This window comes from Cupressus sempervirens, chromosome 7 (genome assembly GCF_028749045.1).
Source record: "Cupressus sempervirens isolate cs-2001-9-10 chromosome 7, ASM2874904v1, whole genome shotgun sequence".
Classification (NCBI taxonomy): domain Eukaryota; kingdom Viridiplantae; phylum Streptophyta; class Pinopsida; order Cupressales; family Cupressaceae; genus Cupressus; species Cupressus sempervirens.
In genome coordinates this window covers 575057683-575074891 of record NC_143124.1, presented here as the reverse complement: position 1 = coordinate 575074891, position 17209 = coordinate 575057683, and the positions used below count along the sequence as shown (strand labels likewise).

Genomic DNA, 17209 nt, shown 5'->3' with positions numbered 1-17209 from the left:
GTTGCACGGATACGTGGGTACGGGAACGGGTACGGGTACGGGTACTCATATTTTTCAAAATAGGGGACGGGGGTACGTGTGTATGCCTAATTTTTTGTATATAATTAATATTCTATAAAAAATATAAAAATCAAAATATATGTCATGAGTCATGACATTGAGCATTCAAAACAAGAAATTTGAAATATATATATATGCTATTGCTGAATGTTTAATGTTTAAAGTATTTTTCATAATAGGGGACGGAGCTTAGGTATGTCAAACTTATTTAAAAATTATACCTTTATATTTATAAAACATCTGAAATTATTTGTCATGACAATGGTTTTTCAAAATAAGTATAGTGATAAAGTTTGCAAATGTAATGTATTGTTTTCAGTTTCAGATTTGCTATATGTTTGAAATAATAATACATGATAAATGCTTAGATGCATAACAAAGAAGGCAGACTTTAAACATGAACAAGAGGATCCTAAATCATATAACAATGACATATTGCAAATGATAAACTTATGACTTGAACAGTGATAAAGTTTATTGTTAATGAGTATCAAAGTTTCAAACTGATTTGGTATTGAATTACGTTGGATAAACAACGAGCTAATACAAAAATAAAAAACCAAATAAAAAATCAGAATCTTAATCAAGGTCCTTAGCTACGATGCTCTCCACCGAGTACCCGGTACGTGGGATACGTGTACCCGGTACTTGGGTACGTGGGTACTCGGTGGGTACGAGTACTAAGGGTGTGGGTACGAGTACCCATGCAACCTTGCCAAAAAGCCTCAATCACAAAGAGAGCCAGAAGCCCAATAATACAGCACCCTCAGCATGCACAGGGGAGGTCCTGAGTACTTGTCCTAGCTGGTCCATGCAAAATAAGAACTGTGTTATTTGCAAAAATTGAGGTAGCTGTAGTGATCAATTACAAATACCGAAATACAAGAATGGATGTGACACTACTCTTACACTAACTAAAAGAATGCCCACAGGCCAAAAGCCTATAAGTGTAGAGACCATATAAATAAAAGATTTATCTACCAAGCATTTTATTTTTGTGTAATACCTGTACTCATGCTAACAGAAAGTTTTGCTTAGGATTTAATTAAAATTATCTGAAACTAATAGCGAAAATTCAGTCATACAAACTCATCTGCATCAATCAATCTGACAAAACCAAAGCTGCTAATTTTGAAGCATGAGCCATTTCGTTATATTTCATCCACAACTCATTCTTGGAGGCCTTTAGCCAAATTCTTCCATCTCTTACCTCTACACATAATGAAGACAACCATTTAACACTGGTTTCCATTTCTCCTATCAAAAGTGACCTATAAGAGCTCTACAATAAAATTGCAGATAGAATCAATGTGATTGTTCTAAGCTGAGTGTTTTTACTGGTATATACTGAACTTAAGAGTATTCTTAGGAGCTTCTGCTTTATTCTAGGTGGACAGCAGTCGTATCATTTTTATTTTCTTCTTTTTTATGGTGGACAACAGATATTTTCTGCTTTATTCTGAGGAAACAGCACACATAGATTTTGAGTTTTATGAGTTTTATTTAGAATAAAGACATGAAAATAATATATATATCGTTTGTCTTTTACTTGTCCAAGTTGGAGGTTTTTTAAGACACTTGGCACTCACTAGTTTGCAGAACTGCAAAATCAAAACTCAGAATAATGAAATATTAAAATAGACAGACACGTGTTATAGTGATTCCAATTTTGTTGTGTGCTACTTCCGATTTTTGTTATGCATTGTAAGATTGGCTATCAAGTTATACCACTCAGATTTGTAGGTTTGACCAAAGTTTTAGCGAGACAGTTTGTAACAAACCCCAGACTGCAGATTATGCTACCATGTGCTGAATCCTCACAAGTTCTTCATCTGCCACAACTTATAATCCAGCAATGGTTACTTTGAACATCCTTCATCCATCATGAAATAACTTTAGTAGCTACTTTCTGAAAAGTAAAAAATTAAGAGATGGCCAAATTACCATATTGACTAGAATTTGTGTATGTTTAGGTTTTATTTTTCTATGAAAGAGATGAAAATATATTTAAATTTTGCTGTGTCAGATGATTGGTGGGATAAGCAGATATTAGGTACACAAAAATAAGGCCACAAATACCAAGCCAAATTTGTGTAGAAATGATAATTCTCTTGTAAAATATTCTAATAAAACAAATATAGAAGAAAAATTCAAGTAGCATTTATAACCTGAAATTATTTTTCCCTATTCGATGATTGCTCCAATTACACCAGCACCAACCGTCTTGCCCCCTTCCCTAATAGCAAATCTCATCCCTTGTTCACATGCCACTGGCATAATCAATTCCACAACCATCTTAACCCTATCACCTGGCATCACCATCTTTGACTCCTCATCCTTATCATTCATGATTGCAGACACCTTCCCTGTCACATCAGTTGTCCTCATGAAGAATTGAGGCCTATATCCTGCAAAGAAAGGAGAATGTCTGCCCCCCTCCTCTTTCTTCAGCACATACACAATTGCATTGAACTTGGAATGCGGTGTTATGGTCCCAGGCTTTGCCAGCACCATACCTCTTTCTATATCACCCTTCTGGATACCTCTGAGCAGCATCCCCACATTGTCCCCTGCAATGGCCTCATCCAAAAGCTTCTGGAACATCTCCAGACCGGTTACTGTTACCACCCGGGTATCCTTCAGCCCCACCATCTCCACTGTCTCACCAACCTTGACCATCCCCCTCTCCACCCTGCCTGTTGCAACAGTTCCTCGACCAGTGATGGAGAAAACATCTTCCACTGCCATCAGAAATGGCAGATCAGTTTGCCTTGCAGGAATAGGTATGTAATTATCCACTGAATCCATGAGTTCATATATCTTGTCAACCCACTTGTCCTCCCCACGCTTTATGCTGGGATTCTTCATGAGTGCCTCCAGGGCCAACAGGGCAGACCCTGACACAATGGGCACATCATCACCTGGAAACTCATACGAAGACAGTAGCTCCCTCACCTCCAACTCAACCAGCTGCAATAACTCCTCATCATCAACCTGGTCCTGCTTGTTGAGAAAGACCACCATGTTGGGGACCCCAACCTGCATCACTTAAGAAAGCACACATTTTAAACATTTACAAAATCTTGGCATATATCTTTTCCACAATTTCCCACATATATTTTAGTTTTAACTTCAAGAAAACACACAGCTGGAAGGAGTTGGAAATAATGGGGAATCTTTTTCATATAAAATTCCTTCCTTGACAGCTGCATAATTTTAGGAAACCTTGCAAATACATAATTATTAATTATAAATGCTGATTTCTTTTTCTTTTACGCAATTTACAAAATTGCATTTTTGGATTGGTAAAGAAAAAGCTCTGGTGAATCCTTTTAAATTCCAAATTACATAATTTTTTAGCAAACATTTTAAAGAAAATCATTTTCAAATAGTATATATATAATTTTCTTTCTCATGCATAATTTCAAATAGGGACACTAAGGAATTTTTTAAAATCTTCGCAAATCTTAGAAATAGTGAATTGATTTTTATGGTCTTGCAGACTTTTATAGAATTATAAGTTCTTTTATTTACAAAATCATGGGATTCTTTTTCAAATATTACAAGTTCTTTTATTTCTAAAATCCTTGGGATTCTTTTATTTCTTTTCATTTTACCTGGATCACTTAGGATCATACATTTTTAACCAGTTTAAAAATTCTAGTTGATTGTTTTCAGTACTGAACGCTATCCTGCTTGCCAGAATAATTTTACTTTTAAAAAATGAAATGATTAAAAATTTGAAATCTTATTCTAGCACATAATTTTAAGGAATCTGGCATTTTTGTTAATGTTTATAAGTCCTGGCAACCTTTTCCAAAGTGTACACAAAAGTAGTCAAATAGCAGGTATATATGACAATGTAGGATCATTCCAGACAATTTGGAATGGGACTTTTATGAGATTTTCACCCCATCGGAACATTGCAAATGGGGATCCCCTCTTTTTGCTCAGTGGTAAGGTGGTTAGTTGTCTTAGTTTGAGTTTGGCAATAGTTTTCAACTCTCAAAGTTGATAGGTTGTAGAATTTAGACAAGTTCAGAAGTTGACAGGTGAATGACTAGGTGCAAGTCAAATCATGAGATAAGGGAGGTTGTCAAGTAAGCCCAGCCCTTAGGTGAAATATTTGGGTGCCTTTGAATGGAAGGTCCTTACACTTGCCTTGCACTTGTGAAACCCAAAGCCTTGACCAAATCAGGATTTCCAAAATGATGTAAATGCTCAACTAGGAGCTAAGTGTTGCTCTGATTCATACACACAGAATTGCCACTGCCATGCAACACTTAGGCAATTTGGAGAAGATCTGTATTTTGATTAAGATGGCTAAGCTCCTTATTGAAACAATAAGTAAAGGTCTGTTCAAGCAAATGGAGGAAATTGAGCTTACATTTTGCAATTAGAAGGTTGGGAAAGACGCCAAAGAATGGATTTTCAAGCTTTCAGGGGAAACTTTAGAAAAGTTATGGAAGTTTGAGACTTCGCTGTCCAAGCTCAGGTCTGATCCTGACCTCACTTGAGACAGCTATCCAAGCTCAGGTTGGACCCTGAACAAGCTTGGGACAAGCCCCTAATCTCACCTTTTGACCCCAGCAAGTGAATCATGAAATTTCAAGGTGCCAGCACTTTGTTGATTTGATTTTCTATGCCTTACCAATCACCAAACCAATCTGCAAGTTGAAAGCCAATCTGAATTTTGGAACAAAGCAACATGAAACCAATGGAAAGAGCAGTAATCAAGGAAGAAAAAGAGAATTACAAGTTCAATGTTTGGATTTTAAGGCTTGAACAGGGACTGTCCAACCTCTGGTCAGAATCCGACCTAGGTTTACACAGATGTTCATAGCCTGGTGGGATCCCAGCCATGGCTTGGACACATATCCTAGCATTTGACATTTCAACCTCCGAGCATGCAAACAAGTTTCTGAGACTTAGGGCATACTTTGGATGATGAATCCAAACGATATGAGGCACAGATCTGAATGAGTTTATGATGAGAATCTCAAGCATTTAAATCAGATCTAAACTGATGTAAGGCAACAAAACATTCAATCAACAAGTGAAGTGATGATCAAACAAAAAGGAAATTGAAAGAGGATGAAGTCGAATCTGAAATCAACAAATGAAGTTGCAAGTTTTGAGTTTAAGTAGTAACTGATCAAATGACTTGTACATGAGTTGTCCATGACCTGGTCAGAATCCAACCTAGGCTTGTATAGGTGTTCAAAAAGCATGGTCAGAATCTGACCATGGCTTGGACATACAAACCAAGTACTTGCTCTCTCCTTTACAACATGTGAAACAAATTCCAAATGCCAAGACATAGCCAAGGTGCGATCAATTTGGAGTGAAACATGAAATCCAAGTACTTTGCCATCAGATCTGAACCTATCGGACCTTAAGTTTAACAATTTGTAGTTGACTCTCATAATGGGCAATTGGATTAGAGTTGATCATGATAAGATTACACATGAACAAGTGAAATGGTGAACATGCAAAAAGAAATTGGGAGGGATGAAGTGGAAATTTTGCAAGTGTTAATTGATTGCATGCTTTGGACAATGGCTGTCCACTACCTTGTCGGAATCCTACCTAGGTTTGGACAGATGTCCAAACCATGGTAGGAATCCAACCATGGCTTAGGCACACATTAAACAAGCTGCCATTTCCAATACAAACCCAAGGCCAATGCATAGCTAAAGAATGGTAATTTATAAACTCGAAACCCAAGTATTTTGTTAGCAAATCTCAGCAAATCAATCATGAAATCAGACACTTTGCAGGTTCATCATGATAAAATCAGAAGTTGAAAGGTGTACTTGATCAACAAACTAATGGAGGAAAAAATAAAAGATTAAGTTGTGGAAGAGATAACCTTGGGCGATGCTGTCCCCAGGCAGGTCGGATTCCGACCTGGGCTTGGACAGGCCTTGAAAAATGTAAAATTTACATTTCCTGACCAAGTTTGATCAACCAACCTGGGCTTGGACAGGCCTTGAAACATGTAAATTTTACATTTCCTGACCAAGTTTGATCAATGTGCGGATCAGCCAAGGGAAGAACAGGAGTTTATTACAATTGTGAAACATTTTGATCATGACAAATGACAAGTAAAGCAACTTGGCTATAAGGAGATTGCAAACATTAAATGCAGATACGAATGCTTTCAAATTATCAAAATTGCATTAAGAGGTCGGCTTCGTCTAGGGTTCATGCCTTTTGGTGATGGAATCTATATATAAAAGATCAAAGTTGCATTTCAAGCACAAATCAATCAAATGTCCAGCAAATGACAAGCAGAGAAGAAAAGATCTAATGCGATAACCAGAGAAGAAGGGGGATTTTATCAAGATTCTGAAGTGGTTATGAATCGAATTACTCTTGTTGAGGTGAAATAAGACAAGCAGTTTTCAAGACAAGCAGTTTTCAGGAGATAATCAAATGTTGCAATCAGAAAAAACATAAATCAGAATTCAAAATCAGAAATTGGCAGTAGTTTATGCATGTGCAACTTCACATCAAGTTGATATCATGTGAACTTTTATTATCAGAATATCTTCATATTGTTTACACTTACCATTCTATGAGGTTAATATGAGTCTTTCTTTTCCTTTGCAAGGTGAAATGGAGGTGACTTGGGAAAGCAGAGCTCAAGCAAGTGCATGAGGAGAAAACTTAGAGATCAAATTGGATAAAAGAAAGCTCAAGGGATGGTGATCTACCAGTGAAGTGACCACAAGCAAGGAGGCAACATGGAGTCGAGTCAAAGGGAAAGAGGAAGTGCAAAGGTTCAGTCTTTCAAGCAAGATGGAATCAAATTGAGATGAAAATGCAAGTTCAGTGGCAAGCCCAACAATCCTAGGGCTTGAGGGAGATATCATCACAACCCCAAGGTAACATGAAAGAAGGCATCCTTGATATGATGATCAAAGTTGTACATCCAAATTTGTTGAAACCTCAACCAAAGGAGATGATGATTCAATTACAAATATACACATCTCAAGGGATGAGGTATGTCAAGATACCAATCAAGTACAAGTTCAAGCCACCAAGAAGGACAAAACTCAAACGAGGAGGAAGGATGGTGAGTTCAAGGTAAAAACGAGATTGAGACCAAGACATCAAGTCAAAAATTGCCGGATGGAGCTTGAAGCTCATTCACTCTCAAGAGTGAATGCCCTTACCAGTAGACCACCTTCCAAGGACCTTCCACCCGAAGTCTTAGCTTCTTGTGTTTAGTGATTATATATGAATGTATTCTTATGTTCATTAAGATTGACAAAGTTTATCTTAAACTCTGGTAAAATTTGAAAACAAAACAATTCTTTACTTTAAAATTTTTAATCTCAATTTATTCCATGTAACCTTCTACTCTTGTAGCTCTTAGCCTCTCAAGAAATTTATAAATCCAGAAGGATCTTTTCCAAAGCCTTTTTTTTTTTCATTTTCCTGCATTATTTACTGCATGGATACATTTTCAAGTGTTCAGAAGGCATTTGACCACTTGTTATAGGTTGGCAGAGAGATTTGAAACAAAGTCTCCCTCCAGGAGTGTGAGGCATCTTTACCACTACAGTAATACCACATTCCTTGGAATTTCAAAATTTACCAAACGGGTTTTAATTTTGTCAAAATGTTAGATGTATCATACAGAAAACTGAAACCCTCAAGAAACTTTTTTTTTTCAAATCTTCTAAATTTGTTTTCTTTTGAATTTTTTGTCTGTACACTTATGCTAGTCTTACAATCAATGAAACTTCATTTCATGAAGAGTTTCTGCATTGAATGCATAAATGCTACTGTCTGATCTTTAAGTGATCTTCGTGCATTATGATGGAAGAAACAATAATCGGAACAAATCTCACTTACCTAATGATAAGAGAAGTAGCTCACACAAGACATTGAACAAGAGTTATAATGTGGCAAACCGACAAGTTCTTCAGTACCATTCATCCTGTAGAAGGCTACATTCTGAAATCTTCTATTTGTCAATTTTGGTCAAGCAAAAGACAAAGACAGCCAACTAGTGAATACTTAATCATTATAACCTGGCAATATTCTTCTTTCATTGTCTATTCTTTACCATTTTTCTTTTGACATTTTCACTCAGTGTGACTACTATTAATTTTCAATTTATAAACATTTACAAAATCATTAAGGAAAACGTCAAGATAACAGTCCACTGGCTGGCTAAAATACAAGAACCCTTTTTTAGTTTATTTTCTGAGCTTTCATCTTTACACGGCTGTGCTAGTGTTTCTTTGAATAAGTCAACATTTCAGCACAAAAAAAAAGAAAAAAAAATAGCCAATTTGCCAATATTAGACACCAAGATATAGCAACCCCATAATCAAAGCAATACTTTCAGTCTTTGTTTCCTTCCTCCCTAAGCTTATATCTACGCACTTTAGCATTTTTGGTAATCTATTTACCTATCCTTCTTCAATGAACTAAAGTTGACAAACAGTTACTAAAATTAAGCAATCATTTTCATGTAGTTATAATCTCACACAAGTATTGCTATCTACATTTTGTCAACAATAAAGAAAAATATCCATTTAGCTAGATATTAGTCACTGAAATATAGCTAAGTTCAAGTTCAGAAATGGATCCTAGCGCAAGTTAGTGGGTAGGGCAAGAACAATGGTTGGGGTTAGGTTCGTACTGGACTAGTCCATCCAAAACAAAAACTAAGGCACATATATATAGGAATTATATGAATTAAGTTTAAAATGCCACATAACAAAATATAATCAACAAAACCACTATAGACTATACTATTATTTTAAGGCTAAATATTATAAATTTATAAAATTATAAAATATTCATTAATCGAACTTCAAGTTCAAAAATCAATTTTCAACATCATATGGATTTTCTGAATCATCAACGTCATCATCATTGACATCAGATGTTATAATAATATTTGAAAAACAAGAATCAATGCAACTACGACTCACTAAAAGTGTGCTTCCTTTCAAACTCCTCAAGTGCAAAATACTGGAAAGTGGAAGCATCCAAATCAGTTTGCTCCATCTCCATGTCCCACAACTTTGTGAGAGTTTGTGGGCAATGCTCCTAGTGGGGTTAAGGGACGGCACCACTTGTAGGGATATGAGGCCAATACCCCCGCCTGGTCCAGAGGTAATGCCCCCAACACATTCCTTGTTGTGATATAGAGTTGGGTTACCAAGTTCAAACAAAGACTTCCAAAACCACATAAACCTTCACGATGTACAACATTTCATAGCTTTTAGAAATGTGAAGTCAAAAGTAGAATTTTATAAAAACTTAGAAAAATGGACAAATTCGCCCCAGGGTTCCTCCAAATCTTTCTTCAGTTCAGTCCAAACAAACCAAACCCCATTTGCCACATCTTGCATGTATACAGAGGTGAATCAAACCAAATCATGGATCAATTTTGAACCGGACACAAATACAATAACATGGAAATATAGAAAATTATTTTAGTCTCCACCTCTTCCCTTGTGAAGCTTCCACCACACAAACATGCTAGTATTAACTTAGAGGCTTAAAGAAACCCATCATTCATACTGTTACAAGGTCAATGGAAATGATTATTGCAGACACCTAAAACTAACCATTCACATTTAATGAATTTATCCCTAAATTGCCTGATTTCCCACTGTCTATATTAATTATTTCATATTTTCTCCTATTATTCCTCAGATGTAGCCTAAGATACTTGATTATTTGATTGTCTATCCTAAATATCATGCCTTGTCGCCTTCTGCCACTAAATTAAATGAATAGCCCTGTCTATGTAATTGATTTTTCCCATTCCATTTATCTCCAAAATGAATTAAATAAAATATTTGAATTCACCCATTTTCTCTCTCCAAAAGTCGAATCCTCCTACTTTCCACCTTGGCCTACTATTTTCTCCTAATCCCCACCTACTGACCCCTTTTATTCATGTGCATAACTTTAATCTTTAATTAAGGGCATGGTCAAAGCTCACCTATAATTCTTTTTCTACACTTTATCCTACCCTCATTTATCTTACCTCTTTCAAAAGGGACCCCCACATGGGCCCTCCTCCTAAAAATATAATCTAGGAATTTTCAATCTCTATATTTCCCTCACCACCGTCCCTTTGAAGTGTGAGGACAAACCTTGCCTTTATGGCAAGATCTCTCCTTACACTCCAAAGTACTAATCTCCCTCTCAACTCACCTCATGGTGTCACTTGGCACCATCCCATGAGGTGAAATGTCTCATTCATTTCCCATCCTTGATCTTCATCAAGCAATCTCAACACTTCATCCTTTTTCACCCCAAACATATATATCCCATAGTTAGCCATTTTTATCATAAGCTCACTCACTTTGCAACCAAGCACCATTATGTCGCCAAAAATGATGAGTAAGTGCACAACAAACTAATTGTAGGGGGAAAATCTACATAATGGAAAATCTGATATAATTTGATTCCATTCTATAATATGTTCGTTCACTTTCTTTGCCTAATTGTGACCTTTCATTCATTTTCATCCTAAACATATACAGCCCAAACTTAGCCATTTCATCATAAGTTGCTTAATTGTGACCTTTCATCCATTTTCACCCAAAACATATACAGCCCAAACTTAGTCATTTTGTCATGAGCTCACTCACTTTGCAACCAAGCAACATTATGTTGCTGAAATTATGAACAAGTATACATCAAACTGATTGTAGTGCGCAAATCTACACAATGAGGACTCTGGTATAATTTAATTTAATTATGTTTGCTTGACTTTCTTTTCCTAGTTGTGCTTTTTGATTTTATTGCATTCTCACTCATATTGGCATGATTTTCATGCACACAATCATAAGGAAACAAGGAGCATAATATGAGTAGGTTTGTATTATTTTCCTACCATCCCATATACATCCAGGAGCAAGCACTAATCCGAGGACACAACAGATAGAGTGTTCCCTACCTACCACCTTTTGTACATTTATTTTTTTTTCAACAGTAATCTACTGAAAAACGTTGTTAGCGCAAATTCAATAGTCCCTAAGAAAATTGACAATTCAAATATAATCAAGCAACTCCTCTACAGAAATATTTTACAATGATTCAACAATTTCTACAATGTAAGGCCTTTTTTTGGAGTTGTAGTAAATGCAAAATCTGGTATAGAAGCATTTCCCACTTTTGTGCTATTGACCAGACATGGAATTAGAGGTTGTCAAGGAACAAACAAGAAGGGATTGGCAAAGATTAAATTGTATGAAACTTATTTCTGAATTCGATTGTGAGGTTTTTTTGAAAGATTAAATCAAATCCAGAAATAAATTTCATACATTTCAAAAGAATTGTGGAAATCTGATAATGTTGAAAATTAAATTGTAGCATACATTTAAGAATTAGAAATGGTTGATGTTATGATTGAAAGAACAAAATTAAAATATAATCGTTTAAGAAGGATTAGGGAGGACAACCACAAAGTCTACTTCAATAATGGTTGTCAGTTGCCACACATCATTTCCTAGAGACATCATTTATCTATGAATAAGGTGTCTCTGTTTCTTCCCATAAAAGAAGTCCATTGAAGAAGACATTTCAAAATGAGACGAGAGAATGCAAATGAAAACATTGCACACTGCATTTATGTCAATAGGCTTCCTTTCAATCTATTGAGACCACCCTGTTGGTGGGAAATGGTGTAACAATCAATCGAACACCCTTTACTTACACAAGTCTTGGCTATAAGAAGATATACACAACCTTACAGGCAAAAGAAAAGAAAAGAAAAAGTAGAGACATCACTAAAACCAATCAAAAATTTGAAGGTTGAAGTCTATGCTCCTCCAGAACTCGTCATCCCTTGCCCTAAATTTCCTCATCCCCTATAGGTAATGTTTCAAGGGCAAGGGAATGGGTAGGAAGTCTCCCCAGTTCGTCCCCTTTGAAAAAAAAATCCCTAATTCAAAGAAAATTTCAGGTGCAATTTTAACAAAAACACAATTATAATTGAAAGAGGGATGGGTGGGCCCCATAAGTAACCCATGCAGCCCCCTTGAACTACACTTACGCCTAAAATAACCTACAAAACAAACTAAAAACAAACCCATTTTGAAATTCTCCACAGGTAATTCAAAAAATCTTGGCCACTGAAATCGTCACGACTCACAGCCAGCTTCAGAGGCAGAATTTGCTCGACTAAGTTTAATGTCACGGAAGTTTCCAGAATAGCTATTATACTAATATTTAATAAGAGCAAAAGAAAGTCGATTGGAAAACAAGCCACCAAATTCATCGCCAACTGCTTCACAGACAGACTATGTTCCACTAATGGACTGTCACAGAAAGTTCAAAATTACCTTTCTCCTTTAGAATATGTAGGCAAAGAATTTCAACAATTGTAAAGCATGAACCCCTGAAAGCATCACTACCTTATTTGCGAACCAATATGCTTTACTAATCTAACATCAGATGCAGTTCCCAATAGCTCTTATATTATTAAAAACGTCGGCAGATAACTTTAAAGTAACCAATTGCCATGTTTACCAACTAAAAGCATTCCTACCTGCTTGGCAAGGAGAATATGCTCCTTCGTTTGCGGCATTGGACCGTCCGCCCCAGACACGACCAGTATCGCCCCATCCATTTGTGCAGCCCCAGTTATCATATTCTTGACATAATCAGCATGGCCAGGGCAATCCACATGAGCATAATGTCTATTCTCTGTCTCGTACTCCACGGTAGCCGTGTTAATGGTAATTCCTCTGGCACGCTCCTCCGGCGCCGCATCAATCTCATCGTACTTCTTGGGGGCACTGCCACCGAGTGAAGCTAAGGCCATTGTTAAGGCAGCCGTCAGGGTGGTTTTGCCATGGTCGACATGGCCAATAGTGCCGATGTTAACATGCGGCTTCTTGCGCTCAAATTTCCCCCTGGCAGCCCGGACAGTCAGCCGGAAGGGCTTCGTGCCAGTTTTTAGTGAAAGTCCAAAACTTCTGCTATTGTTTGTGTGAAGCGAAAATGCAGAGACTGAAGAAAAAGACGAACAAGAAATTGGGGTTTTGGGTTTTAGGGAAAAGGAAGAGATTGCACTACCGTGTGAGAAATTCGCCCCTTTTTGAGCTGCAGAAGAAGAACACGAAGGTGTCGTTGTGGCTAAATTCACCGCCATTGCTACTAATCTTTTTTGGGCTTACACTCTTCTTCTGTTGTTTTTGAAGCGGAGAAGAGGAGAGCCCTTCTTTCCTTATCCGCGAGGCTTATGTTATGGGGAAGATTGAATTTTGGTGTAACAATTTTTTGATATTTTCCTGACTATATTTTTCGGAGCGGCCTTTTGACGCGGTGGAAATTTGGAGACCTCTAAGCTTCCAGATAAGGTCCTGCGCCCAGTTGGAGAACTTCTTGGGTAGCGATGTAACCATCTAGATGATTGGATAGATAAGGGTGTTGGCTTTTTTTTCAAATATGTGGAATTAATGGAAGATTGATTTTTAAAATTATGGAACTCAAGGGCGAAGGAAGAGGCTTAAAAATTCTTGGGAAGAAAGAGCTTGCATGTCTTGCAATTTAAGAAATGTGGAAACTGAGCAACACTTTGTGTTAAAGTGTGAGGCATATAAGGATATTAGGTTCAAATTTGGGGATATTATATCTAATAGTTCTTGGCACAACTTATTCAGTGAGGAGAACATTGAGAAGTTATGGGGGCTCATCATCAGGATATTAGGTACAAATTTGGGGATATTATATCTAATAGTTCTTGGCACAACTTATTCAGCGAGGAGAACATTGAGAAGTTATGGGGGCTCATCATCAGCTTGCACAAAAAAAGAACAGAATTGTTAAAGTTGGTTTAGTTGGAAGGTTGTCTTATAGGCTATGTTTAGCCTTGTAGATGTTAAAAATCATCTATCTATCTATCTATAGTTTTTATTAGAGTACTTTTATAAAGTTCTTAAGTTTGTAATTTTGTGTATTCCTGTTTGTAAAATATAACATTTAAATTATCAATTTGGAAGGCATATGTATTCATTATTTATTAATTGATTATGGAGAAGATGAGATCATGGAATAATAATCTCATTTAAAGATATAATGAATATGTTCATGTCATGTGCAATATAAATTTATTATATTCAATCATTTATAAAGTTCTTATTTAGATAGTAATAGTAAAATATTGAAATCTTTAATTAAGATTAGGAACACATAGAGTAATATAATATTATTTTTTGTATTTTATATGCTTGTTTAGTTTAAGATTATTGATGCAAATACAATGTGATGTTTATGGTAAACATTATTTTATTATTCTTAAGAGAAATTATCTAGTTGACTATTTTCTTCCAAAGTGTAAAAAGACAACTAATTCATGTTCATATTAGACCTACCACTAATGATAATATTAGTGGAAGTAACCACAAAATCACCAAACCATAAATTAAAAAATTACTAAATTCTCCATTAAAATATATATTTATTCCCTTTTAGTATTTGCACTAAGCCACATAATAAACATGTTGGTTTTTTATATAAGCAATAGTAAGGGTGTTGTTCCTTATACAACAACAATCCATAGGCATTAATAGTGATTAACAGCATACTAAAAGCATAAATAAGGGTGTTGGCCATGCAAAGATAGACCTAAAAGTTCATTTTTCATAGGTTCGTGAACATACCATAAATAATGCACTAGCAAGAAAGCTAGTAGGCCACTTCAAGACACACTAGCAGAACCACTAGAAATCTACATTAAGAGTAGGTAGACAACTCGCCAACAATGTAGAGAAGAGAATCAAAAACTAGGGAATGATTTTTCCTATGCTTATGTATAATCATCTAGTAAATATTAGCATTGGGATCCCCACCACAAGGGAGAAAAATAGTACAGCTACCTTTACAATATTGTCATCACAAGGGTAAAGTGGTGAGAAGGTTGCACATCGTCAACTAAAGATTAGAGTAAAGCATGAGTAGCAGACACAGAAGAATCCATATAGCTAGAGGAGGCAACACTACCAATAAGAGGAGTAAGATCCACAAGGACCAACGAGTTTGGATCTACAATGGGGACATCACCTAAAGGGGAGTCATCATCAGCCTATGATTCATCATTAAATGAAGAATTAGAAGCCATAACAATCAAATTATCATCAATGGCATGTCCTTCCACCAAGTGGCAGTGCCTTTACACCATGAGAGAGAACAATTTTTTGTTAGGTGACCAATGGAGCCTTAAGCACCAAAAAGATTAAAATGAAAGGCCCTCGTAATCTACCACTACAATAAATCCCTATCATTAGCTCCCTTTTTTTACTTAAGCATTTCTTATTGCTTTGGTGCTATTGAAGGCATATTTAAGACTAAACATAAGAGTTCGACACCAATTTGGACATATGCACCACCTAAATTTGTATTGACATGGGCACCTATGTTGACACCAAAATTGATGTATGTTAAATGGGTCGATGCAAAATTAGGTGCTATGTTAAATTATCCATAAATTGTGGGCTCATAATATTTGACTTCCCTAGTTTGTTCATGGTTAGGATATATCATATTGATTTAATGTCAACATATTTTGGTACTTGTTTCATGTGTTGGCATAACTGATTAAAAAGAGTCAAGTTATGAGATCAATGGAGCTTACCAGTATGATAGGATATAAGAAGTGTTGTTATTGATGTCAAAACTAAGATGAAGTGGTGATAGGTAGGAGGCTAGTGGAGTCGACAGTAATACCAATGAGATAAAGGATAAGACATGTGCTCATTACAGTCAAAGAAGGACAAGACTAAAAGTATGATGAAACAAGGAGAAATGAAGATAGGTGATCTTTACAATCTTACTTATGGAAAATTGGGCTAAATATAGTTGACAATGAGTAAGGAGCCAAGATAGTCAGAAATAGAATGACTCGTGATTGCACAAACAAGATGTAGTAAAGTCCTTAAGGACAACTGGTAAGGATAAGTTTGTGACAATGGAAAAAAGCCAAGGGTGGGATACCCATGATTTGATGCATCACTGAGTAGGTTAGGATGATCTAACACCTCAAAAATGGAAGAGAATCCATCACATCAGCTCTAGCAAGAAGGTAGGTGGGAGAATTCAAATTTGAATTCCTTCCAACATGCAATTGAGGGTCATAGGAAACCTATGACTTTCCATTAACGAAAAGGACACCTAACACAGATCACCTATGAAAATGGCATAGGTCAAAAGAAGGACAATGCTTAAGATGGAGATAGTTGAATTCAAATTTTGAATTTATGGAATAGGGTCTAAGGATGAGGAAACAAAGCATGTATATAGTCATTCAATTTGTGCACAAGTGCAAAAGGGAAGGAGAGCCTGCCAAAAGAGACCAAGTCTGAGTTCTGAAGCTAAGGAAGTGTGGAGCAAGTTGTAGATAGCTTTATGAGCATACAGGTGATCTAAAACAAGATAAGTCAAGTAGCTACTTATCATAGATCAAGCATTTTGTTGTTCCTTTATAATTATAATATGAAATCATATTAAGGGTGGACTTTAACCAATATTTTGTATTAAATCCCTTTACAGGGTAACACATTCATTTGTGTTTTAAGTCCTCTAAATAGGCTACCTTTGATAGGGTAAAGAATTTAACTGATCTTCACTAAATCCCTTAACTGGGTGGCACTTCGCAGTGTCTTTGTAATATTTTAACAAGTATAAGCTCTTAATGAGGACACTCCAAAAGAGGGTAAGCTTCATGAGAATTGCCTCACAATCATAATTTTCACCATAATTGTGTTTCCACAAGATAAATCCATGTTATGTGATGTTATCTTTGTGTTTGAATGATCAATTATTTATCTACTAACCAAAGAACCTGAAGATATGCATGGTAGAAGACATGTTAGGAGTTGAAGTTATTCTTATTTTACTAATTCACACACCCCCCACTCCTAGTATAATCATTATTGTGTAGACAACATTTGGTATCAAAGCCTTGGTCCTCTAAAGATAGGTCTAACAACATAAGGAAAATATCATAATGATGAAAAGAGAAGCACCAAATTTTTCAAAGGAAAACTATGCCCTATGGTGTGGAAAGATTAAGCTACATCTCACAACAATGGGAGATGAATACTAGAAGCATGTTGAGACCAAACACCTTCAATCTGCTACACCACTAGATGTAGATCAAACA

General features: G+C 36.1%; 1 protein-coding gene across 2 annotated transcripts; it reads right to left on the bottom strand.

Annotated features, from left to right (window-relative positions):
* Positions 1–467: 467 nt before the first annotated feature.
* LOC149548053 (elongation factor Tu, chloroplastic-like) lies at positions 468–13320 on the bottom strand. Of its 2 annotated transcripts, XM_089792083.1 has the most exons (3): positions 12596–13320; positions 2229–3099; positions 468–864 (listed from the first exon to the last, which is right to left on the bottom strand). In XM_089792083.1, exons 1-2 carry the CDS (start codon positions 13199–13201, stop codon positions 2245–2247), a joined length of 1461 nt encoding a protein of 486 aa, XP_089648209.1. In that variant the 5' UTR covers positions 13202–13320; the 3' UTR covers positions 468–864; positions 2229–2244. The 2 variants fall into 2 exon arrangements, with proteins under 2 accessions (XP_089648209.1, XP_089648208.1); XM_089792082.1 differs by lacking the exon at positions 468–864 and having other exon boundaries at positions 2009–3099.
* Positions 13321–17209: the final 3889 nt, after the last annotated feature.